This window comes from Mauremys reevesii, linkage group 7 (genome assembly GCF_016161935.1).
Source record: "Mauremys reevesii isolate NIE-2019 linkage group 7, ASM1616193v1, whole genome shotgun sequence".
Taxonomy (NCBI): domain Eukaryota; kingdom Metazoa; phylum Chordata; order Testudines; family Geoemydidae; genus Mauremys; species Mauremys reevesii.
This window is the reverse complement of record NC_052629.1, coordinates 5,218,927-5,245,792: the sequence shown is the minus strand read 5'-3', so window position 1 is coordinate 5,245,792 and position 26,866 is coordinate 5,218,927. Positions and strand designations below refer to the sequence as shown.

The 26,866-nt window shown below is 42.7% G+C and overlaps 1 protein-coding gene across 8 annotated transcripts in view; it reads right to left on the bottom strand.

The window, feature by feature from the left end:
- The window catches only part of NEURL1 (neuralized E3 ubiquitin protein ligase 1), a 280,255-nt gene that overhangs the window by 53,527 nt on the left and 199,862 nt on the right, over window positions 1-26,866 (bottom strand). For 6 of the 8 annotated variants that reach the window (XM_039481705.1, XM_039481704.1, XM_039481700.1 and 3 more), the window contains one exon: window positions 15,599-15,655. The exons of 1 other annotated variant lie outside the window; for it this stretch is intronic. In XM_039481705.1, coding sequence (XP_039337639.1) covers window positions 15,599-15,655 — 57 coding nt within the window. The remainder of the gene's footprint in view (window positions 1-15,598; window positions 15,656-26,866) is intronic. One more of the 8 variants, XM_039481701.1, reaches the window with a different exon arrangement.

Here is a 26,866-nt window from a genome sequence, read left to right as displayed (position 1 = left end):
ATGAATGTAGAGCTGGGGCAGGGGGTTGGGGTGCGGGGAATGGGAGAGGGTGCGGTGTGCAGGAAAGGGCTCAGGGCAAGGGGTTGGAGCAGAGGAGGGGTGCAGGGTATACGAGGAGGCTCAGGGAAGGGGATTGAGATGCAGGAGGGGGTGCACAGTGCGGAAGGGGCTCAGGGCAGTGGTGCAGAGAAGGGTGCGGAGTGCGGGAGGGGGCTGGGGTGCAGGAGCGGTTCAGGGTGGCAGGGGCTTAGGACAGGGAGTCACAGGGTGCAGGAGGGATTTGGGCTCCGGCCTGGAGCAGCTCTGGGATGGCAGTGGCGCATACTGGGGCCAGGGCAGGCTCCCTGCCTGCCTGCCCTGGCCCCGGCCCCATACCGCTCTGGGAAGCAGCCAGTGCCACGTCCCTGTGACCCTGGGGGAGGGGAGGCAGAGAGCTCCGCGCGCTGCCCTTGCCTGTGGGTACCTCCCCCAAAGCTCCCATTGGCCAGGAACAGGGAACCACGGCCAATGGGAACTTTGGGGGAGGTACCCACAGGAAAGGGCAGTGCACGGAGCCCTCTGCCTCCCCCCCAGGGGCCGCAGGGACATGGTACTGGCTGCTTCTCGGAGTGGCGCAGGGCCCACGGCGCCATGGGGGTGGCAATCCCGCGGGTCGGATCCAAAGCCTGGAGGGGCCGGATCTGGCCCACGGGCCGTAGTTTGCCAACCCCTGCTCTACCTATACTACGCTCCTCAGTTTCCCTCATTAACCACAACTGCTTCCTTTCTAGCACCACCGACTTCTAAGTATCTCTACCTCCGCTCCGAACAACCAGTGCAGCAATGCACTTACAACTGGAGCCAACTGCGTGCTGCCGGGGACAAGGGCTGTGCCTCTGTTTTGTAAGGAGCCACGTATATTTATGACACTATAGAAATAATCAATGGGAATGAAATGAACAGTTTCAGCCAACCCAACTATTCTTAGCCCATTTCAGTGAGAAATGTCATCACACCCTTACTAAAAAGATCACACTTCTCTACGACAAAACAATTCTATAGTCATTCAAGGCATTGTCGACTCTTTCACCTAGTAAGCTCCAAGGGGCTGGGACCTTATTTCTCTTGGATTGGGTACAATGCTGCACACTCTGTTCAGGCTTAAACAATCCAGGGCAATTTTTCACAGACATTTTTCTTGCCTGAACCCCACTTTAACCTGTAAAATAATCTGTTGGTGAAGTTGCCCTGTGCAGCTGTCTCGCACTTTAATAAAAAACTCATGACTGATGAAATCCAAGCCAGTTGCTCTTGTAATACCCTACCACGATGTAGGAACAAAAAGGAAGAAGCACTTTCACACCCTTCATAGTCCGACATCTTATCTACATAAGGAGTTCTCCCAGAATAGCTGTTCCTGATTAATTATTCCTGATTAACTCCAAGTGTAGAGCTTAATCCACTTTATGGATTAGGCTAATTTGGAAGAAGGCACTTTTATTCCATAAAAAGAGCATCCACACATAGAGTTAATCAGAAATAATTAATCTGCTTTAAATTCACACCCTATCTTATTCCGGATTAGCCTTCACATGTAGATAAGCCCTAATATGCAACATACTGGGTGTTGAAACCCTGCTGAAATGTTGTCGCTTATCCCAACCCTTGCTGCATAGACTAATCTGTCAGTATGTCACTTACCATGCTGGAGATTGAACCCAACCCATAGAATTAGCCTTCCCAATCATTTCTGTAGTAATTGACAATACAAACTGTACCTACAAAGTAGCTTTGTGTTCTGTAATTCTGGGCGCCTAAATGACAGCTGAAAAATTAGAAGGTATTTCATTTTTTTAATTATTTGCCAAATTTTTCCCTACCTTCTTGAACACAGTAAACATTACACTTTGTATCTGTTGTACAATACAAGGGAAAACACAAGAAGGCCAAGAGAACATGTCTATGACAGGCAAAGATTTCTAACTTTTCCCTGTTTTAGGCTCACAAAGAATTGACTCGCTCATTATAAAGTTCCAAATCAGAGAGAAGGATTTCCCCTTGGAGGGACAGTCCAATTAAGGTATGCCTAAACTTCTGTTTTGTCTAAGATTGTTCACTAGATTAATGATGGATGAGAACATCAATAATATTTGCTGTAGATGCAATATGCTGTCATAAGATCAAAGTCTAAGCTGATTTTTTCTTTGTTCCCTGGCTGGATCTGTCTGTGAAAAATGGCTGTCAGCCTCAGGTGCCCTTTCTAAATTTCCAAGACGGAGGGAGACAGATTGCTTTTCACATGCATTGGCACATAAACCCCTTAGGTTGAAAACAGTGAGGGAGGAAATGGTTTAAAACCCATCTCCACCTCATGACGTCAGCTCTCCTCTAGACACGTGTGTTATTCCAATTTACAGCTGTTTGAAAAATCATTGCAAACATTTTAATGAAACTTCTTTTCTCCTGTTTTTTCAGGCAAATTTCAAAATTTTGGAAGGTTTCCAATCACTCCACAGCCTTTGCTGGTAATGGGAGCTGCACATATTCACATGGAGAACTTTCTACAGGATGCTGTTATTTTCACTTAGAAAGACAGGGGAGTGGCTTCCAGTCCTATACCACCATTGAGATTTCTTAAGAGGTTCAGTAAGAGGCAGATTACTCAGTGACTAAAATGGCAATTATGATTTCCCCAGAGAAAAAGCCAGTACTGTACCATGCAACCCTTCTGAAACAATCAGCATGTGGGAGAACCACTCCACCCACCCTACTGAACTTTCCACAGACCTCAAACCAAACCTGAACTGAACATTTTCTGAGGGTTGAAAAGATAAAATTACAAAACGTCTTAGATTAAAATGATTTTTCCTCCATCATTCTCCACAATCAGCCTAGAAGGACCAAAATATGGAGAGAAAGCCTACTCTTGTGACATTTCCAGCCCATATTCACAGACCCACGAGGTTAGGCACAAGTTATAGTAGTTCATCCACACCCCAGACAAGCAACCACAATGCGAATCCAACCGTCTGAGGTGAAGCAGTCAATTGCCTGAATTCTACCAAGGAAACTTCTAAGCACCTCACAACAAGATCTTCCAGTTACACTGGCCTGCATAATGAAAGGCTAATCAATAGGCAGAATGTGAGTGTGATTTGAACCTATCTATTAGACCGTTGTTGTGTGTATAAAACTGAAAACCATGTGGCTTCAGTGATCAAAGCTGCTTCTTCGACTGGCATGTGAAGAAAGAAATCAGAAAATGCAAAGAAAAAATGCAAGTGCATGGCCAAGCACAGAGACCATTAGCCAACTCGGCTCCTCCATCCCACAGTGAAACTTGGCTTTATGCTGTTCTGGAATTATTTTTAGTTCAGCACTAATCATTTTACAAATATATTTAAGGTGCAACTAAACTAGTTTTCCCTTAATGTTTTGCAGCAGAGGTACATTAGCTGCCTACACTTAGACCACAAATATACAATGAATTAACTTTCATATCCATCATCCCTACTCTTCTGGTGCTTTTGAAAAGTTTGTATGTATGCCTCAGAGAAAATGCTTTGATGGTAATATGAGGTTTGTTAAGCAATGGGTAGAATCTCAGCTGGTTCTATTTGGTTAAGCACTCAAAAGTGTGAATGCTTATCTTACCTATACAAGCCCTGAGCTATAAAACTGGGCTAGAAACTCCAGAAATGTAGGCCGCCTCATGAGATTTCTGCTATTCCCCCTTCCCAGCTGATCCAGAAACACTGGGGTGGGGGGGGAGAGAAATCGATCTAAGTTACGCAACTTCAGCTACATGAATAACGTAGCTGAAGTCGACGTACTTAGATCTACTTACTGCGGTGTCTTCACTACGGTGAGTTGACTGCTGCCGCTCCCCCGTCGACTCTGCCTTTGCCTCTCACCGAGCTGGAGTAACAGGAGTCGACGGGAGAGCGCTCAGGAATCAATTTACTACATCTATACTGGACGCGATAAATCGATCCCCGCTGGATCGATCGCTGCCCACCGATCAGGCCGGTAGTGAAGACATACCCTCACAGCATTTTGTCTGTTCTGCTGCTGGACCTGGCCAATTCCAAAAAGGGCAAAGTGTCAGTGAAAGTGACGGAGTTATTTAAGTTAACAGAAATTTTTCATCTCGTTGGAAGTTTCAATTCAGGCTTGGTTTGAGAACTGCACAAAGATTGTGGCTGGCTCTTATTTTATCCAAACCAGTTCCTCCCCTATGAATCCTGATGATTCAGTCACTGTTCTGTAGACAGCAACTGATTAACTGTTAAAAATTTCAAAACCTCTGGGCACCTAGGTGGAAATGTACTTGAAGTCTGAGCTAGCACTTACAATGCGATTAAGTCATTAGAAATGGGCCCAAACCAAAATACTAGCTCTGAAAACCCTGTAAACTTTGGGGAAGTTTAGATTCAGTTCTGGATCTCAGCTTTGTAGCTTTAGCTGATGACTATAGGTAATAATTTACCTCCAACTACTTATAAGTGAAATGAATGGATGCTCTTTAAAGGTACTGTATAGACCTTCTCAGCGTCTGACCAGACTACCTATTATTCATGTTAAACAGCGTCTTTTCTGACAGCAGTGCTTCTTGTTTAACATTATACTGTCTCCCTGTCATTGTGTCATGTCATGCACTGTGCCATAATACAGGAGGAAATCATGTCCCTGGGCATCACTTGATGTGCACCTTAGATATTCTCTACATCCTGGATCGTATAAGGTCTACCCATTCAGGCAGCAAATATCCAAACAAATCGAATGTGACAAATGGCGTGAAGGCAACTCAGATAACTGCAAATTACTTCTGCTGCCTGCACACCAAAAGCCACCAACCACTGTCAGATACAGATATGCAAAATGTCATATTTCCCCATGTAATATGTGCCTCATTAAACTGTCTCACACCCCTTTGCACCAGCAGAGAGATCTGTAACAGAGAGGCCAAAGAACATTCAATGCAGTTGGTATTTCATCACAGTGTGCTCTGAACAGTCTGGCATTGCTGGCACTAGAAAATAGGCAATGAGCTTTGGACTGCTGGGAGGACACTGATAAAATGAATGGCTTGGTGGTAGCAATTATGCATGGGCCTGCACGGGGGTGATGGGGAGTTGGAGTGCTCCAGGAGGGATGGAAGACGGGGAAAGCCGCAGCATCAGCATTGCTTTGGATGGTGAAGGATGCTCCCTGTTTCGACATCTAGCCAACTCTGATAATTGGTACATATAGAGGACAGGTCCCTGCCGGGAAAGCCTGATGACCACAATGGGTGAGAGGATTAGGGGAGAGAAGGTGCCCATATCAATAATAGGATGGCACAGATGCAAAGCTCCCTGACTAAGATTTTGCTGGAAGAGATTCACACTGGCGGGAGAGCCTGCTCAAACAAGCAGAATGGACGCGCGTGGCACATGGCCGCACATGCTGTAATTCAGAAACACTGAAGCCAGAAACAACAATCGTTTTACATCTGAGCACGTGAATCATTACTGAGGAAGAAAAATAAAATCTGGGTATTTCAGCAACACACCGGGGCAGGATATTAGAGCAGAAATTCTGTTCTGTGCAATGCTTGAAATTAATATGCATTGAGAGGGCAAGGCTGCGGGGAATAAAATCCTCCTTTCCCCTGCGTTGTGGGGCTGCCCGGATCATTCTTGTGAGCAGGCAGGGAATTAAACTGTAAAACCATCCCTCTGAGCCGCTCAGCGGACAGAGCCTTTTGTTAAAAAAAAACCCCACAACGAAAGACGAAGTCATATTCTGAGCACAACAAAAGTTATTCACATTTCATTGGGCACCCCTGCATCCGACATCAGCTCTGGGTGCTAATTTTATTTATACAGAAAATAAATGTTATAATTGGCTAAACAAGGCCTCCTCAAAGGCAGCAGACCAGGGCAGTATCAATATAGCAGGCATGGCTGGCTGCAGAGAGGTCATGCAGGGGGACACCACAGAAGATATGTTACAGCTCAATGGGCTTGATGCAGGAATGACTGGGTGAATTTCTGTGGCCCGTGTTAGTCACAGATTTTAAGGACAGAAAGGACCATTATGATAGTCCAGTCTGACCTCCTACATAACATAGAACCTCACCGAGGAATTTCAAATGCAGACTAGATGGCTACAGTGGTCCCCTCTGGTTTAAAAACAAATCATCTATGAATCCATGAACCTGCATGTGGCGGGCGAGAGGAGGAAACGCACATGGCCAATGGTAGTGTGGCTTCTCTGCACTAAACATGTGCTTACTGGCTGCACAGCATGATTCCAGCCCAGTGTCTGCAGAAGGTACTCCATGCCCTTGGCCTGGGCGAGGGGAAGAATTCTCTCCCTGTATGGGTTCCAGGTACAAAGCCTATTTACTCAAGCTTTACACAGGGAACCAGGACTTGTTCCATGAGACCCAGGGCAATAAATAAGAGTAACAGTGCTTTGCATCTAGGGGTCTCAAAGGCCTTTACAAATGTCAATTAATTAATGACCACCGACTTTTGTTTCTATATTCTGGTGCGGGGACCTAGAAATAGCCAACTACAGACAATATATCAAAATCCCTAGGAGCTGAACTTTTAGGTTTCTAACGGGAACATTCTCTATTTTGTTACGTGCCTGGATTGTGCCCAATCTTTTGCAAACATATTAATGGTGTGGTCTTGTTGGATACAAGCAGCAGGTTACTGGTGCAACAAACTACCAGTACTGCTTAGCACTCTGAATCTCTGCATCTAATCTCAGTGACCCAGAACACACAGAGGTGGCATTCCCCAGCCTCCCCAGGATGGGATATTATGCAATTATATGGTTTAAATAAAGGAGCAACCCATGCATAGAGCTCTTGTGTGATGATTTCTGGGATACAGTATATTACAAATGGCTTTTTTCTGGAGAACTGTGTTCTGGATAGCAGTGAACTTTTATCCTTCACTTTGGGGTTGGGTTTTTTGTATATGATGAACTGACATTCCTCATTTGTCACCTCTGTGCTTAGATTGTTTAATTCCGCAACTAAAAATGAGAAATTGAAAAACATATTAGATTCACAGTATTGCAGATGATGTGAACACACTGCCTCTCCAAGCCATTCTGAACTCAACATTATTATACACCAAACAGGCCCTTTGAGTTTGGTAAGTATACAGTGTTGAACCTACTCAGCTGGGAGATGTTTGTATTTATATGCTGTAGATTTGCGGTGCATATTTTAAACATCTGAAAGTTATTACTCTAATCAGGTTCTTAACAGAGACCTGCAGTGGTGTAGCCCCTTGATTCCTGGCTGACAAGGGGGTAAATGGTTTAATTTATTGTTAAACATAGGCCCTGTTTTAAGTGGATGGCTTTCAACAATCATGGCGAACATGGGAGTATGTTGCAAAAAGCCAAATTTCCAAATCATGCAAACTTGTCAGAGGGTCATTGCTGTAAATCTGACAGCACCTGAGCTTTTCTGGAAGGGACCTTGAGAGGTCATCTCGTCCAGTCCCCTGCACTCATGGCAGGACTAGGTGTTGTCTTAGACCATCTCTGACAGGTGTTTGTCTCTTAAAAATTTCCAATGATGGAGACTCCACAACCTTCCTAGGCAATTTATTCCAGTGCTTAACCACCCTAACAGTTGGGAAGTTTTTCCTAATGTCCAACCTAAACCTTCCTTGCTGCAATTTAAGCCCATTGCTTCTTATCCTATACTCAGAGGTTAACGAGAACAATTTTCTCCCTCCTCCTTGTAATAACTTTTTATGTACTTGAAAACTGTTATGTCCCCTCTCAGTCTTCTCTTCTCCAGACTCAACCAACCCAATTTTTTCAGTCTTCCCTCACAGGTCATGTTTTCTAGACCTTTAATCATTTTTGTTGCTCTTCTCTGGACTTTGTCCACTTATTTCCTGAAATGTGGTGCCCAGAACTGGATACATTATGCCAGTTGAGGCCTAATCAGCTCAGAGTAGAATGGAAGAATTACTTCTCGTGTCTTACTTACAGCACTCCTGCTAATATATCCCAGAATGATGTTCGCTTTTTTATTTTTTTTTTTTTGGCAACAGTGTTACACTGTTCACTCATATTTAGCCTGTGGTCCACTATGACTCCCAGATTCCTTTCCACAGTACTCCTTCCTAGGCAGTCATTTCCCATTTTGTATGTGTGCAACGGATTGTTCCTTCCTAAGTGGAGTACTTTGCATTTGTACTTATTGAATTTCAGACCTATTTACTTCAGACCATTTCTCCAGTTTGTCCAGACCATTTTGAATTTTAATCCTATCCTCCAAAGCACTTGCAACCCCTCCCAGCGTGGTATTGTCCACAAACTTTATAAGTGTATTCTCTATGCCATTATCTAAGGGCTAGTCTACACTGGTAATGTTAAATATGGCTTGTGTAGTTGTGGCACAGCGCTTCCCTCCCAGTGCTCTAAAAAACCCACCTCCACGAGGGGCATAGCTCCCAGTGCGGTCTACACTGGTGCTTTACAGCACTGAAACTTGCTGCGCTCAGGGGGGTGTTTTTTCACATCCCTGAGTGAAAAAGTTGCAGCACTATAAAGTGCCAGTGTAGACAAACCCTTAAATCAATTGATGAAGATATTGAACAGAACCAGACTCAGAACTGATCCCTGCAGGACTCCATCCGATATGCCCTTCCAACATCAAGTTTCACACTTCTGATTTAAAAAATGACACCTGTGCAGCTCATTGAAAGATACTACCATAAAAAAAAACCCTCTGGATCTCTAGCACTTCCATCTAATTGCAATCATTTAAATTAAGAGAAACAAATTTATAAGAAAAAAAAACATGTAGCAATTTTCATCTACTCACTGAACTCAGCGGTGAACCTTAATCATTTTTTTAAAGTGCTTTTGAATTGCAAGTGATTTATGCATCCCTAAATTGAATTAGGTTATGGATATTGTTATTTTAGATCTGTTTTTAATGAAGAGTTTGCTGATTTGTTCTGAATTATAAATACTTTTAAAGATGATTATATTGTAACATATCAAATCAGAGCATTACATTTGTTTAATCTGCGAAGGATTTGTTTTCCATCATTTTAATACATTATGGATGTCTTACTGCTTAACTACATTCAGCCCATGCTTACACTTTCCACTGCAGACAAATCTGACAGATTCTGGGACCAGAGAGAGGTCTTTTTGCTCCCACAATATTTTACTTCTCAACCTGCCAAAGATCAAATGTGACACGTATTGAGTCCAAATTCTGCAGTCCTTATGCAGGCAAAAGTCCCAGTAGGTATAAAGCTGACTGGATCTCTCCCATGCGCAGGAGAAAGGGGAAAGAAGACAGACTTTACCCAGTTTCCAGTGAGAAGGGTTTTTCTTCCCTGCACCATGTGATAGGCTCACGGTTGATATCCTCAATCTTCAGAGATCTCATTTCCCATGTGTATAAATTCCTATATCAAAAGTGAGAGAACCTCAAATCTGGTTGAGGCACAGAACTCAAACTGGGGCTAGAATGAATGACTGTTCCACATAAATGAACGACTGGGGAAGTGGGATTGTTGATGGGTGAACCACACAAAGTCTGGAGGTTCAGTTCAGAGAAACCCCCAGATGTCTGTATGTTTACCCAAGGATGATTCAAACTATCCTAATCTCTGATGTCCATCAAGTTCTGATGAAATTTCATCAGAACTGGGTTCTCGTACTGGATTTTTAGTCACTCCTGCTGCCAGCTGGGCAGGAGATACCACCAGAAGAACTTTTGGCATTAACGACAGTCACATATGTAACACTGTATATCGAAACAGTGCTTTATAAAACAACGGACTGTACGGTGTGTTGCCTGCCCCCTGGAGCTCACAATCTGAGTCAAATCAGACAAAGACAAGACACTACTCCTCAGCTGATAACTTCCCCTACTCATGGTAATAGCAGAGCAGTTCACAATCATTAGCAGATTTTATCTTCAGAACATCCTGGAGTGTTTGGACATGAGTGTCCCCATTTGACAGGTGGGGGGTAGATTAAATGACTTGCCCAAGGTGCAGAGGGAGTCTGACTAAGACAGGAACTGAACCAATGTCTTGAGTTCCAGTTCAGTGCCTGGTCCACTGCTCTATTTGGCTATAGGTGTGTGGTGCGCCATTGTCTCTATCTACTTCATAAGGGATACGGTGGGATAGGGTAGAAAATAATTATTAAAATTTATATTATTAGTACTTACATTCTCAGATCAGTGGGTTCGGATGGGGTCCCAAATGACAAATGTGCAGAGATCTGTATGACACTTTCTATTCAACTTCTCAGTGGTAACTGCTGGTGGGGCGGGGTCTTTATATGCGAAGGCGTGGGGTAAGCACGCGCTCGCACATCTCATGCAAAACATGCTGTAGCGCTATGGCATAATTATCAATATTATAATATGTGCTTCTGAAAACATTTAATATTGTCTACTTATATCAACTGATAATTATTCTTGGTGGAATTCTGGTGCAATTTTTAAATTATACTATTTCTCGTTCTTTCCTGGAAACTCGCCGCGGACTGGCAGCCAATGGCTCGTGGACCGGCACCGGTCCACCACTTTGAGTAGCACTGCCCTAGATTACGGCAACTTCCTTCCCTTTGGGCTGTGCCCAATCCTTCTATTTGGTGCAGACTTACAGGAACTATGTGCTCAGGCTGTTCCCCAGTCATGAGCTCAGACAGCCTGCAAGTTGCTTTATTTTTCCGTGCCTCGGTTTCCCCATCAGTAAAATGGGGATAATTATACTGACCTCCTTTGTAAGGCGCTTTATTATCTGCTGATGGAAAGTGCTAGATAAGAGCTAGGTATCATAACTGTGTTCTTGCAGCAGCAGCAAACGCCTCTCCACTGATCTGTGAAGTGGAGGACTCCAAAGAAGGAGGTGTGGGGGGAACAGGCTGAAAAACCCATTTTCTCTAAAAGCGAGGCTGCCACAAGGGAGTGCCCTGTGTCTGGTGTGTACTGCTGTATGGTTTCATTAGAAATATTCTCTCCACTTCTTTGCTCTGTTTTTCATTTTGATACTTCAACAACTTTTTGCGTGGAATTTATTATAATGGGCACTAAGGATAAATGCCAAACTATTTAGCCAAAATTGACGCTGAAGCAAATTATGGGGCATGAAATCGGGACCAATCCTGCCTGCCTTGCATATGCAAATCTCTCAAAGTCAACAGGACTATTAGATGCACCACGAATGGAATAGGACTGTTGCAGGCTCTCTCCCATTGAGCAACCAATGTGATCACTGGCTTCAGGGCATGATATTTTAGCCTCTATATTTATTTAAGATAGTTTGTACAAGGAACATCCCATATGCAACGTATTTTCCTATGCTTTCTCCAGTCTAGTTTTAGATAAATCAAGAGATGGGTGAATGACATGAGAGATGAAACTCTAGGGAGAGCTGCTTATTTGAAAGCATCACGCCAGAAAGCCTTACAATGAGCAGAGACAGCATATTTTGCCAGACATGATTGATATGATGCAACAGATTTGGAAATCCATTAATATTACATTCTCAAATCTCAACATTAAAACTCATTAAAACCACTGCGTTCCTTTCCCATCTGCAACCCAAGATTGCTTAATATCCACAGAATTAACTCCTGCCAGCTCTTGCTTTTGGATTCATCTCAGTGCTACGTTGCTGGCTGGGACTCAGCTGCAGATTCATGGGAGACTGGATTTTTATTTATTTTAAAGATATTCCTGTGCGAAACCCCCATTTTCATCTGAACCACTGGCTGTTAAAAAACCAGCCATCTCAAACAAAAATCACAGCAACCTGTACTGATTGACTCTTTACCTCATCAGAGATTCAGAGAAAGGATATTAAATCTGTGGGCAACACTGCAATCCAGCTTCCTGAGAAAACAATCACCCAGGGAAGTCTGACTCATGCTTATTTGTAATCAAGGACTGTGATTGAGATTACCCCCTGCCCCCCAAGGAATCAAATCAGATTTTCATGGATGTGTCAAGCTGAATTCATTCTCATCATAAAACTGGAAAAGATTTAACATCTCAACATCAGAGCAGCATTTTTAGAATGGCAGCAGGACACAGAGGCTGCATGAAGGGAGCAAACACGATTATGGGGCTGGAAAGATTGACGACAGTCAAGGAAGATTAAAAAACTAAATATACCATAAAAATAACAGCATGGTTAAATAACTAACTGCCAATGGGGATGAGCTGTGGAGACATCAACAATTAGGGACTTTTGGAACCTGAGGTGGTGGGGGAGAGAATTAGGGATTGTGGAACAAATACTAGATGGAAGTCTGTATGCTAAAATGACCAATGAAATATGCAGTGTTGTAGCCAAGACAAGGTGGATGAGGTGATATCTGTTATTGGCCCAATTTCTGTTGGTGAGAGAGAGAAGATTGAGCTCACACACTACTGACATTTTTAGAAATAGAGTTCAGATTTAGCAGCCCATTGAAACTTGGAGACAGTCTGGAAAGTTAATCGTGATTCACTAAAGGTGTGAATTTAATCATAGAATCATAGGGACCTTGAGAGGTCATTTAGTCCAGTCCCCTGCACTCATGGCAGGACTACGTATTATTTAGACCATCCATTACAGGTGTTTGTCCAACCTGCTCTTAAAAATCTGCAACGATGGGAATTCCACAACCTCCCAAAACAAATTAGTTCACTGCATTAATCCCATGTGGGAACACTTATTCAGAACCAAAGGGATCTTGATTTAGTTTATCATTTGGTGTAACTGAATTAATTTTTAAATTAAACTAAACCAAATGAAGACCACTTTGATTCTGAATAAGAAGGTCCACACAGCGTTTAACTAAACCACTTTAAATTTACTATTTTAGTTAATTCCAATTAATTTGCTTTGAGTGTTCTTGTGTGGACAACTCCTCAGGAAGACAACACTGCACTGCTTTGCACTCACTTCATGTTTTCAAGGTTTGTTCTGCAGCCAAGAGCTCTAGAAACAGATTTTTTTAAATGAAACTTGGAATCTAGAGTACAAACAATTCTGCAACAACCAGTATATTTGCAGCAAATTCCATAATCACAGAGTTGTGGAGTACATGGGGGCCCCCCCCAATACAACTTTTAAATCTGCCCTTTTCTTTCATCAAGTCTTCCAATCCTGTTTATGTTCCTGATCTAAAATGCTCCCTTTGATATTTTTTAAGGCTTAGCATTAGCAATAAACCTCTAGAAGAAATTAGCTGCATGATAAAAGGAACCTTTGAATGATGCATGTTTAAGACAAACAAGTGTTATTTAATTTACGACAGACACCAACTTTACTTTCAGTTTAGGAAGCATATTGGACTCAAACATTTCCTGCTGTCAGTTTTCTCCTGTGTTTCTGTGATCTCTTGGCTAGTCATGGAGTCAGTATGATGTACCTGACCTGCTAAAATAGCCTGCTTATGCACAGGAGTTACGTCAAGTATCTGAGGGTACCAATTCAACAGGTCTTACCTCTTGAGTGCACTGCTTCTAATATCTGAGTGCAAATGGATCAGTGCTGCTGCTCCAGGGAGAAGGGATGCGGGTCCAAAACTAGGCAGAGACCATCTCAAATTACAAACCTAATCTGAACTCAGCAAACTAGGTGGGCAATAAATACACTGTTCAATGGATTGTTTTATCTCCTCGCTCCTGGTTCCTCCTTCACTCCTCAGGGACTGAGGGCTGGTCTACTTTACAAAGTTAGGTCAGCTTAACTGAAAAATGTCATGCCCTGCGCAGTGTAATTAAGACCACCTAAGCCCCAGTCTAGACCACGGCTAGATTGATGGAAGATTTATTCCACTAACCTAGTTACCACCTCTTGGAGAGGTTGATTTACCACAGTGACGGAAATAACATTTCTATTGCTGTAGTAAGTACCTATACTCCAGCAGCCCAGCTTCAGTGTGCCACTGTAGTGTTTTTAGTGTAGACGTACCCTGAGTCACCACCATTGTTTTCTCTGTTTCTGTCAGCAGGTCTCGGACACCGATACTTACAGCTCCCACCTGGCTCTTCTGTATTTGTGGCTTCCTTCTCAAGCCTTCCCCATGAAACAATCTCACCATCTGTTGCCAGGAGAAAATGTACACCAGTGGAAGGACAACTTCTCCTCCTCCTCACAAGGCTCCTCCAGCTCCACTCTAGGGCTCCCCCAAGTCTAGCCAACATGCTGAAACACACAACCCTCTAAGCATCTGCAATGAGTTCCAGTCTCCCTCCATATCAATTTTCCACTCAGTTTCCTCCTTCTCTCCTTCAAGCACTTGCACAGCTTTAGACCTGCCTATTTGTGCTTTCTAATAGCCCACTACTAGCCTGTTCATGCCGTATACTGCTAATTCTGCTGGTCTTGGGGCTTCCTTGGTCTCATCCCACAAAAAATTCTTCACAATTTCTCATGCCAGCCTAAGTCTGGAACATCCTCCTTGATACCCTGTGCACTGTACAACCTCACCCTCCTCCAAATTTACTTCTAAAGAGCCATCGTTTTTAACGCCAGAAAGGACAATTATGCTTATCTAATCTGACCCTCTGCATAACACAGGTCATTGAATCTCTCCCAGTGATTCTGCATTGAGCTCAATAACCTGTAGTTGAACTAGACATTGATTTGACAAGGTACTTAAGCATGTATCCATCTTTAAGCATACAAGTCAATGGGACTATCCGAGCAAATACCTAACGTTAGCATACGGGTAGTCCCATAATTTCACAGGCATAAAGACAGGTATATGCTTAAGCACTGAAATCAAGCCCTACAGGATACCTTTTAGAAAGGCATCTCATCTTGATTTAGCATTTTTCAAGTGATGGAGAATTTAATACATCCCTGGGTAATCTGTTCCAGTTGCCAATTACCCTCACTTGAAAACATGCATCTTTCTTCCAGTTTGAATATTTCTGACTTCATCTTCCAGCCATTGGATTTTGTTATGCACCTGTCTGCTAAATTAAAGAGCTCGTTAGTGTCAGCTTTCTTCTCCTTGTGTAGGTTACTTAAATTGTAAGTTCTTTGGGGGCAGGGACTGTGTGTGTTCTGTATTTGTACAATGCCTAGCATAACTGGGCTCTGATCTGTAACTGGAGTTCCCATACTCACTACCATAATACAAATAATAAATAATATAACAACACTACGACTACTTATGGATTGATCAAGTCACCTCTTAACTTTCTCTTTAATAAGCTAAATGGATTGAGTTGATGCGTGTCTCCCTGTAATGCATGTTTTCCGGGACTTGACTCATTCTTGAGCACTCTCCAATTCTTCAGCATTCTTCCTCTTTGCTTCCTACCACCGCACTGAACTCTGCCCCCATATTAGGGTCATTTCCTTCTATCTGTCAGAGCTGTGCTAGTACTGAGTTAAGATCTAGTGCTCATACAATGTCAATAACAAGATTTTTCATAAGGAAGGTAACATCAAGGCCAGCCACATGCATAGACATATACTCAAGTTCATGGAGATATTTAGCTAGGTGCAGCCAGAACAGAACAGGTGTGGAATCAGGAACAGAAAGGGACAGGGATTTTTTTTACTTGCAAACATGTTTTCACTGCAAACATTCTGGGTTAACAAAACCAGTTTACCTGACGTATGTGTACAGACCTTGGATGATACCTGCCTGCCTGCCGCTGCAGCTGCTGCTAATGGGTGACAGAAAGAGTGTGTGAAATGAGAAGGAAAATATAACTCCATCAAATAGGGGTCGACACTTAATTAGCTCTGGAAATGCATTTATCATACCATCCTCCTCCTGGTTCTGATAAGCACTGTAGGCATATCCCACAAGGTGCTGGGTGCTCCTAGCTTCCCCAGACTGCCAAGAGGTTGAAAGTGCACAGTTGTAAAATGAACCTGAAGGATTCAGGCAAGGCCCTGTATTAAAAGTACTACAGTCTGTGTTGACATTATGCAGACATGGGAGAAGGATTATTTTATTCCAAAGGCTCTTTTCCTATTAAAGGAAAGTAGGACATTTAAACATTTTATAATTTATTTTTTGAAGATACTTAACTGTGCTTAAAGGGAAGGGACCATTAGGTGCATAATATGAGATCTTCACCTTCTTCTGAAACTTCAGGTGCTGGCCATTGTCAAGAGGTAGGATATTGGATTTCATGGGCCAACAATCTGTTCTGATCTGCCAAATCCTATATTCATAGTTACAGGCTCAAAATTTACTAGCTTTTTTTTTCCCTCCTGTTTTTTTAAACAAACCCTGACAAGAATAGAAATGCCTTATTTTTAAATGTATATGAGACCCAAATAAAAATCAGAATTAGAATGGTACATGAGAAGCAGAAATTGAAAATGACTATAAGCAAAAATTAAACAAACCAGTCTAGGTTTACTGCTCAAGATTGAGTGAAATGCAAAATAAATAAAATACAATACAAAATGAAGAGCATGAAGATAAAATGTAAACCTGATATTCTTTTTGTTTTAATAATCTGGAGATGTTATTAGTAACAAAACCATCTCCGAGGAAATGTTTTTTAAACTGAGAGTTATGTTAACAATGTCCTTTTAATAATTTCCATAACAATGCGCAGCAGCACTTACAAAGTACATGTTGATACCCAGCATATTATTTTTATCGTATGTCACAAAATAAATGGGGAAAATGTAAGGCTGGCAGAAGAGCACATTAGGAACAATATGGAAGAGTGTAGGCCCCGAATCTCCCAATCACCATTGGGAGATGGAGGCTCTCAGAACCTCACAGGAGGAGCTCAGCACCCACCAGCATCAGTTGGGATGTACTCTAGGTTAAACAAACAGTTGATCTGAAAAGACCTTGGAGAACAATGATTGTTGGTGCTGATAGGTGTTAGAGAAGGTGGGAAATGAGCAGAAAAAAAAATCAACTTTTTTGGAGCAGAAACTATAGGCCCAGATCTGGGATTGGTCCTGCTTTGAGCAGGGAGTTGGACTAGGTACCTCCTGAGGTCCCTTCCAACCTTGATATTCTATTATTCTATTCTAATCTCATTGAGATCAGGGTAAATCAGGAACTAGTGGGGTTATATTGGCGTAAAACTAGTGCAATCAACAGTAGGATCATCAGGCCCCAGGTCTTATTTGTGAAGTGATATGCACACCTATCCTGCTATATGAGAACACAAGAATGGCCATACTGGGCCAGACCAATGGTTCTTCTAGCCCAGCATCCTATCTCCTGACAGTGGCCAATGCCAGGTGCCCCAGAGAGAATGAACAGAACAGAGCAATTATCAAGAGATCCATTCCCCCCCACCCCCCCCATCATCCAGCCCCAGCTTCTGGCAGACAGGTTTAGAGATACCCAGAGCATGGAGTTGCATCCCGGATCATCTTGGCTAATAGCCATTGATGGACTTACCCTCCATGAACTCATTTAATTCTTTCTTTAACCCATTTATACTTTTGGCCTTCACAACATCCCCTGGTAATAAGTTTCACAGGTCAACTGTGCGTTGTGTGAAGAAAGACTTCCTTATGTTTGTTGTAAACCTGCTGCCTATTAATTTCATTGAGTGACCCCATATTCTTGTGTTATGTGAAGGGGTTACCCCCCCCAAAAAAAACCACACACTCTTCCCTATTCACTCTCTCTATACTATTCATGATTTTATAGATCTCTATCATATCCCCCCTTAGTCTTCTCTTTTCTAAGCTTAACACTCCATTTTTTTTAAATCTTTCCTCATATGGTAGCTGTTCCATACCCCCACATTTTTGTTGCTTTTCTCTGTACCTTTTCCAATTCTAATATCTTTTTTGAGATGGGGTGACAAAAATACAGTGGGGAAACTATAGAAAACTGACAAAAGATCATGACTAAAAGTAATCAGTGAATTGGAGATGGATGGGGAGAAAAAGAAAATCTTGATGATGCCATCTGAAAGTTTCTAATATACCTGGAGGCAGGACTTGAAATTTTATGTCCATAAAGGCTAGGTCTTGCTTTCAAAGTCAATGGCAAAATTCCTATTGAATTTAATGGGGGTACAATTAGGTCCAAAGACAGGAGACATCAAACTAAGGCCTGGTCTACACACCAGGCTGCACCTGTTCAGTTTTTCAGTTAACTTAAGTCAAGTCCAGGCAATTTCTATCTAGACAAGTCCTAAGTTTCACAATAGTATTTATATAGAAACCCAGAATAGAATGAGCTGTACTTCTCACAAATCACAAAGGAGCCACTTATGAGTGATGGACAGAGGGAATATTTTGGGTTGTAAAATCCAAACTGATTCATTCATTTAGAGTAAGCAAAGAAAAAAAGTAATTCTAGCCTATGCTTTGGTTTAAGGCCTCGTCACAGCACAGTTTGAAATACTAGGCTCGCAATCCTGATTACAATACTGTTTAAATGTGGTAGGATTCAAGTACAATTTTCCCTGAGTGATGCAGACATGAATTTTTTTCTTCTGAAAAACATGCCATAACCTGGCAACTACTGTATTGTTAGCATGGTTTCAACCTAGCTGGATAGGACTTCAGTATCTCAGAAAGCAGCACAATGTACGAAGTGCAGAGCCCAGGCAGGATGCCACCACGCTCCTCTCACTTTATAGAGACTGACAGTGTTTGTTTTTGACTCAATCTTGTTTCCACTGAAGTCAATGGGAGTTTTGCCATGGACATTAGTATGTGCAGGTCCTTAACGAAATGTTTTTGGTCTACAGCTGATAGAGAGCAGTGCAAGCTGCACTTTCACCCCCTTGTGACCAGTTGTGGCCCTGCATGCATTGCACACTCCTGGGAAATGGCTTCTTCTCTCACTCACAAGGTTAACATACTATTGATACATGGGAGGGAAACGTGCCTTGGTGGTTCCTTGAATCATAATTGGCTCAGCATGTTTGAATAGCCTTTTTAGGCTAGGCCAAGAGGAAGTCAGTGGGAGTTGCAGGTGCTCAGAATCGGGCCAAACAGCAGCTTTGACTGAATACAAACTCAGGGTCAGATTCTGCTCCCATTTGTACCACTGTAAATCCAGAGTGATTCCACTGAAGTCAGAAAGTCACCCTGAATTTACATTGGTATATTTGAAAGCAGAACCAGGCCTCGAGTAAGGGTTTCCAGACTTGGCCAAGTGACAATGGATTAGCTTGTAAAGTTTGGAGGAACAAAATGGATGGAGTTTGAGAGAGAGCCTCATTTTTCAAAGTTATGGTGTAGTAGAAAAAGCCAACATTCATGTTTTCAGTAGGTATAAAGAATTTTACAGTACAAATACAGAGGTGATAAACATTTACCTTGTACTAATATAGAAAGTATGCTCAGCAGCTGATATACCAATTAGGTGCTGAAATGACAACAGGTCAGCAGACATATACTGTCTAGAGTGCCTATTTAGATTTTTGGAACCTGCCTTGTTTAGCTGTCATCTGTCATACAGGCTTAGGGAACAAGAACCTCCACAACTGGAGCAGCTGGAATTGCAGGATTAAAACAATGCATATTTATGCCTGCCCCCATATTTCTCTTACTCACTGTATCCAAAACTCATCTCACTTTTAATTGTATATATTCTGGTAATTTTTCTTTGGGATCCTTTGGTTTGTTTTTGGCAAACTTCATTTTGAACTGAACAGGAGTAAATTCTTGGCTTTGGACAAGTTAGAATCATAGACGTGTAGGGCTGGAAGGGACCTCAAGAGGTCATCCCGTCCATGCCCCTGAGTTGAAGCAGGATTAAGTACATTTAGGACAGTGGTCCCCAAACTTTTTACCTCACCACCCCCTTACCCCTGCCCAGGCCCCCCCCAAGCCAGGAGCGAGAGTGGGGCCATGGCTCCAGGATAGGGGAACGCAGACGGGGTAAGAGGGCCGAACCTGGAGCCATAGCTGGGGGAATGGGTGGGGCCCAGGGCCCACAGGCGGATCACCCAGCACAGGGCTGACGGACGGATCCCCAGGAGCGGAGCCCCGGGCACAGGGCCGGCAGGCTCCACAAGAGGCAAAAGCTACGTTGGCAGGAGAGCATCTCCCACCAACAAGGCACAGTGTGGACACCACTTTAAGTCGATATAGCTTATTTCACCCAGGGGGGGCGTCGTTTTCACACCACTGAGTGACGTAAGTTACATAGACTTAGGTGGCAGTGTAAACCAGCCCTTAGATCCATCCCTGACAGGCATTTGTCTAATATGCTCTTAAAAACTTCCAAGGATGGGGATTCCATGACCTGGGTTTAATTATCCTAATATCTAACTTAGATCTCCCTTGCTGCAGAGGTTAAACTTCTTTGCTAAATAGTGCGTGGCCTATTAAGGTAGATTGCAAAGATTAATTCCTATACAGGAATATTCACTCTCAACCCTTTTATATATAATTCCACATACAATGTGTAACTCTAATAGGAATCATGTAGTCCAAAAGGAAATAGACTAAATTGTACATTACATAATCAGTTAGGAAGATGTATTTTTCTCCTTAACAGTGGTAGAAATCTTATCCTAATATTCAGCATCACTCTTATGGTTCAATTCAAAACACTAAATTCTCTGCTAAAGAAAGTAACTCTTTGTAATCTCTCTTTAGTAGCCAGTATCTGCTAGATACATGTCCCCTTCCAGCATTATATTCCCTCTCATTTTCTAAGGTCTTATCTACACTAGAAATGTGTTGTACTGCTTAACTATACCAGTATAGTTAAGCAGTACAACCGCCCCACATGGACACAGTTATTCCAGTATAAAAATGTGCATACTGGTACAGCTTATTCCAGTACAACAAGGGGAATTAGCTAACTGGTATAAGGCGCCTTTATATCGGTATAACTGTGTCCACACTAGTGTTTTAACCATTACAACTATTTTAGTTAAAAAAAGTCACCCCATTACCCAAAACGTTTAACTTTACATGTAGACCAGGGTTAAAAACAATCCTCCTTCCTTGAAATAATAGCCACACCACTCAGAAGTTATGAAACATGAAGACCTCTCTCGGTTCTCATTCTAGTGTCCATGAACATTGCATCAGAATCTCTGAACTACTAAGCACACTCATATTTCCTTGTACTTTGAGACAAAGTTAAAAATCTTATTTAAAAAAGACAACATTTTTCTCATGTAAGACAACACCTCAGATTTTCTGAGCTGAGAGAGTTTTAAAACGCTGAATTTATTTTTCCACCAGTTATGCTGCTTGGTTAATTTCTGCATTTCTCTCAATTCGGACAGGTAAAACAGACCAGTCAGCTTCACTTCCAGGTTCCTATATCCCACCACCACGCAATATTTGTGTTGAATGCATTACAGGGGTATGCTCATTTACTAAAAACTCTGTCTACAATTCATTATGTGCCAGATCCTGTCACACTTTCTCACATTTAACACCACCTTAGCTTACCCCAGGAGTAGTTCCATTGAAAGCAATGGGAATATTTGCTAAGTGAAAAGGGCAGAATATGGCCCTAAATAAAGACAATCCCTGTAATCTCTACACCACTCAGTCATTCAGCGCCTTACCCTACATCCATTAAAGTCAATAGTGTTGGTCCATTGGAGACCTCAGTGTATTCTGCATCTGAAATGTTCTAACCTATCCAACTGAAGGCAAACCTTAGAACCTCTCAATAGCAGAGCTCTCATTGAAGCCAATGTGAGCAGTACACACAGAAGACATGCAGGATCAGGCACTTGGATTGTAAGCTCATTGGAGCAGAGACCAGACTTATCTTTCTGTAAGTATTGCACAGTGCTAGGCTGACAAGCCATCGTCCTGCTCCCATCTGTTTTCTAGCCACACACCACTCTGAGAACATCTTCTGGTCAAACACTTGGTGCAATTTATTTACAGTGTTCTTTCTACCACCCTTACAAACTTGTGCAGCTCTGTATTTCCACTAGCACGGACTCCTTAGATCTCTCCTGGCTCCAGCTCTCAAAAGCCCACCAACCTGTTCCTTCTTGTGCCTTTTCTACTTTCTGGGCTAATGGGTTAATTAGCCTCGTAGCTCTCTCCCACCCATCTCCAATCTATCAATTTGGTATGTGATCAGAGTGCTGGCACAGTGGCTGATGCCCAGCACTCTGTCACATAGCCACAAAGATGGTCCTCAATAAAAATGGCTGCATTCAAAACTAATGGAAACTGAAACCCCAGGCATTCACAGAGACAGTAATGAGCAGCAGCACAACCGAACCCTGGCCTGTTTGAAGCAACAGCCTCCAGGGGTCGTATCTCATACGCAAACAGAGAGAGAGCAGATAAGTTTTAGGATACTGAAGGCACTGGCCGTCAGGTGAAACTCTGGACACCCATCACAGACAACTGACATCCCTCCAGAGGCCTTCATGTAAAGTGAGTTTGATTAAAACAGGAACAGATGAGTTATTTATTAAACTGGGGTCACATTTTAAACCATGTTAGAGAACTTCCTGGAGCTGTCATAGAGACAACTGCGTACAGACAAAACTTTATGAGCAATTTAAATTCTCTATCTCCTTAGCAGATGCAGAACAATACTAACAATTGACTGTTTGCAGGTGGTGTATATTTTCCTTTCATTAGCTAGGACTCCAGTTAAACACATTTTTTTATATGAGATTGCCACAATCTTCAGGGAAGTTAAATTATTCATGGCTCTTTTTTTACATAGTACACTATAAAAATATACTGCATTTATGTTCGATTAGCCAAATACCTTGTTTATTGTGAGCCAACTTAGGAAGAGCAATGATTTGTCTGTTAGGATATTAACAGAAACAGATTCCTGGGGGTGCTGAAGAAAGAAAATGTGTTTTACAGTCACACACACCACCTATATATGTTAGTGATACCCATGTGATAAAATTGCAGACCCATGTAATAGATTACATTTATCATGCAACTTTAACCATGTCACCTCCATTGCACTCATTAATCCATCTCACTCAGGATTTATTCTAACATCCCAAATCCTGGAGCAATTTGCTACAACTGGAATTAATTTGTTTGAAAGTTAGCCTGCAATTAAAAAAAAAAATGTTTCCCTTCCTCTTACAAAATGACTAACTCCCCTCCATAAATTTACAGTGGTCTGAGGCCCACAATGGGCAACTTTCCATCACAGACCAGTTCAAATTTTAAGGTTTTATACCTTGTGAACATACATAGGTAGAAAGTGCAAAATAGGATTGTAAGCAGGTTCCTCCTCCAGCCCCAGGCATCTTGGCTGGTAAGCCCTCCTGGTGATTAAACAACACATGTGCACTATCAGCTACCTTCACAAGCATCTTCATTAATTATTATTATTTCTTGCTTCCACTCACACAATGTAGCAGCAGATAGACCGGGCCTTCTTCCTGCTCCCTGGCTCAGCCTTTTATACTACTTGCATTCTTCTCCTAGCTAGTCAGCTGGTGAGCTAATTACCTCATTAACGTGTCAAATTCCCTACAGGTGCAGCTGATCCCCACTAACCCTTCAAATCCATTCAGACGGCCTCGCTCCTGCCTACTCTAACTATAGCCAGTGCCCTGTGTTATTGAAGTGACCAGGGTGCTAATGCCCCTCTGTTTATAGCTGCTAACAGAAACCGGTTACAAGGATCTTTTCTCCTTTCCAGTGCTGTGATTCCCAAATAATGTGACACACAGCACTTGCTTCTAGCTATAGATAATGCTAGAAGAATACATATACAATCACACTTTTATATAAGTGCATATGCCAGTACACATATCTAAATACAGTAATATAAAGAAAATGGGTTTGAAGCAGCTAGGATTGCTACAGACATAACATACCTGACTCAAACGCACAAGACCAAGGAAATGAAAAGTTGTGACCTTTTCTCTTTCATCCACAGACACACACTTTACCGTGACCCTAGCTACCATATACTGCAGCCTTAACGCTGTCTCCCTCAGTACTCCCTGTACTACACATCTTTACCGAACTACCATCTCCTAGCAGGGTTAGTTGTAGATGTTTGTCCTGGTGTGATGTGCTTGGAGAGGACATTCTGGTAGAGGGAGTGATGGAAGGCTGGCAGCCCTAGAGGGACACAGTCGGTTGTAATGCCTGCTCTACAAACCTGTTGTGTGAGCTCCAGCAAGTCATTTCACCTCTCTGTGCTTCCGTTAACCTGCCGCCTCTCAGCTGTCTTATCTATTTAGATGTGTGACCCTTTCGAGCGGGGACTGTCTCACTGCGTGTGTGTGCAGGGCCTAACATGCTGGGGATCCAATTTTGGTTGGGCCACTACTGTAATATAAATAAATAACAACAACATTACTTGTAACTCTCTGGGGGTGGAAGCAAATGTTGTGCGTTCCACTGCAAAGCTGGGACCTCACACTGATGCAGGACTGATTTGTTCCTAACCAGAGCATTGGGCAAGTGCAATTTTGCAGGTTAAATTCCATCCTGGGGGGGGGGGGGGGAAGCAATATTTATCTGGCAAATTGATGATAAATAAGAAGGCATCTGACTGAAAATGAAAAACAGTCATTCAGATACGGTGGTGGTGGCACGGTGTGAAAACAGACCAGTGCTGCTCAGATGTTAAAAGCTAGTCTTGGTAAAGTTAGATTATCCCTGGGAAAGGTGCTCTCAAGTACATCCTGGTTTTGGCTGGGCTGGAAACACTGTTGGCCAAATCCTCTCCCCTGTACAGGGAATTCTGCCATGCTTGGGGTGGAATGGAATCCTCTTTCTGAGGCCACATAGCGACAGAACATCAGTTATTGCACTCTCAGGGCTATGCTTCTGGTCGTTTACCTGCATCATCCGTAATTCTATTGCAGTTCTACAACAGTCAGCTGTTATTTAGTAGCGACTTAGCTTTACACCCATGTGCAAAACCAAAATGCATTACAATAAAACAGAAAACTAAATCCAAAATTATAAAATGTTAAAAGACATATAAAGAAGGATTAAAAATATAAACTATTAATCATATATAACCACTGCACCACTGGCTTTTCCTTATATTACTGGCTGGCCACGCAAATAGGGCAACTGCTCAGCTCACAGATACACTGTCAGTTCCTAACAAATATGCTGTTTTTTGAGAGGTCATAGAAAAAGGCATCTGGGATGAAAATATGCAGAGCCATATTGACCTTAACTGGCAATATAAATTCCAACATAACAAATAATGGGGTAGGTCTTCTACCTGCCCTGAGGCACACTGACGAAGGTATTCTACAGAAAATATTCTTTTTGGAAAAAAGTAATTGATTTGGGATCAGGAAGGAATTTCCTCCAGGTCAGACTGGCAGATACCCTGGGGGGTTTTCACCTTCCTCAGAAGCATGAGGCCTGGGTCACTTGGAGGTTTAAACTAGTGTAAATGGTGAACTCTCTGTAACTTGAAGTCTTTAAACCATTGTTTGAGGACTTCAGTAATTCAGCCAGAGGTTAGGGGTCTGTTACAGGAGTGGGTGGGTGAGACACTGTTGCCTGCACTGTGCAGGAGGTCAGACTAGATGATCATGATGGTCCCTTCTGACCTTAAAGTCCACAAGTATCTTACAGGCCAATTTCTTCCCTTCAATGTACACACCTGGCTTCCACTAAATCCAGTGGGACCTCTGTGAGACACTGGCGGCTGGATTTGCCCTTCTATTTGTGGCTAGGTCATATTAAAGATAGACCTGAGTCTCAAAATCAAAAGCTCCATATCTCAGCTCCCTTGAACTTTGGAGAAGTTTGGCCTGTAGTATGTGTGTAGATGCCTGTATTAAAATAAGCATGTAAGATCTGCAGTGGGTATACAGAGATGGTAGTTGTAAGACTTTAGGTGCTGCATGCAGTCTAGTGCTGCACAGTGGGGAATCAAGACTCAGATGCTTCGGCACAGTTGTTGGGATTAAAGCCCGCTGAAGTCTGCTGCAACGTGCTATAAATATATTTCTGAGCACTGAGCCAACTGTATAAACTCGGAAGCAGCCTGTTTCATTCGAAGGGTTTGTGTCAGCAAAAGCCTGAATTAGAATCTTGGAGGCACATGCACAGCAAAGCCGGCCCCACCGGGGATGGATCACTGGCTGGCAAAGGCAAGGCCCGCCTTCAGTTGAATGTTGCTGCCACTTAGCTCTCAGTACTGAGGGCATTCAAAGGCAAAAGAGACAGTGAAAAGGGTAAGGCAGAATACAGGGGAAACACAGAATGTGAGATCATCACTCTGGGTATTTTGAAAACAAATGTCTAGCTTGGAGTGAGGGATGTGGCTGACCTTAGCAAACATCCACTCCGGGATGGCATCTTGGGGGACAAAATCTCAAGTGAACAGCTTGTGAGATTTTGGTGCCACTTCGAAAACTATCTCGTATCTGAACCCTCAGCCCCAAGACTAATGCTGACAACTTTATGCATCTCCAGATCCACTCACCGCTTTCTTGGCCCAGGTGAACAAGCAGATTCACAACAAATGATAAATCCTTCTACTCTTGAGGCAAAGCGAAGTGCTGCCTAGAGATGCCTTAATGCATCATGCTTGTGCAGTCTGAGGGTTTGGGTTTTTTTTATTTTTAAGGAGATGGTGCACATAGTTTGATTCTAGAGCTATGAGTTTCTTTAGGTTTGTCTACATGGCGGGATAAGGTGGGTGTAGACACTGTTGGTGCTGTTTGAAACAGCACTACATTCAAGTGCACTAGGGAACTTTTAGTGCACACCAACAGGGTCTACTACACAGACCAATCAAGGTGTAACACGTTAGTGCACTTTAGTAATCCCCATAAAGCGCATTACCCCACTGTGCAGACAAGCCCTTTGCATCTTGAATTCAGTATTAGCTTCCATACTATGGTACATCACTACAGCCAGTATTGCCACCCTGATTTAGTAGCAACAAGTAATGCAGGAAGCAGGCAGAGCTGTCAGAAACAGGGTGTCTTCACTAGCAGCAAGGGCATGTTCTTACCACATATTAG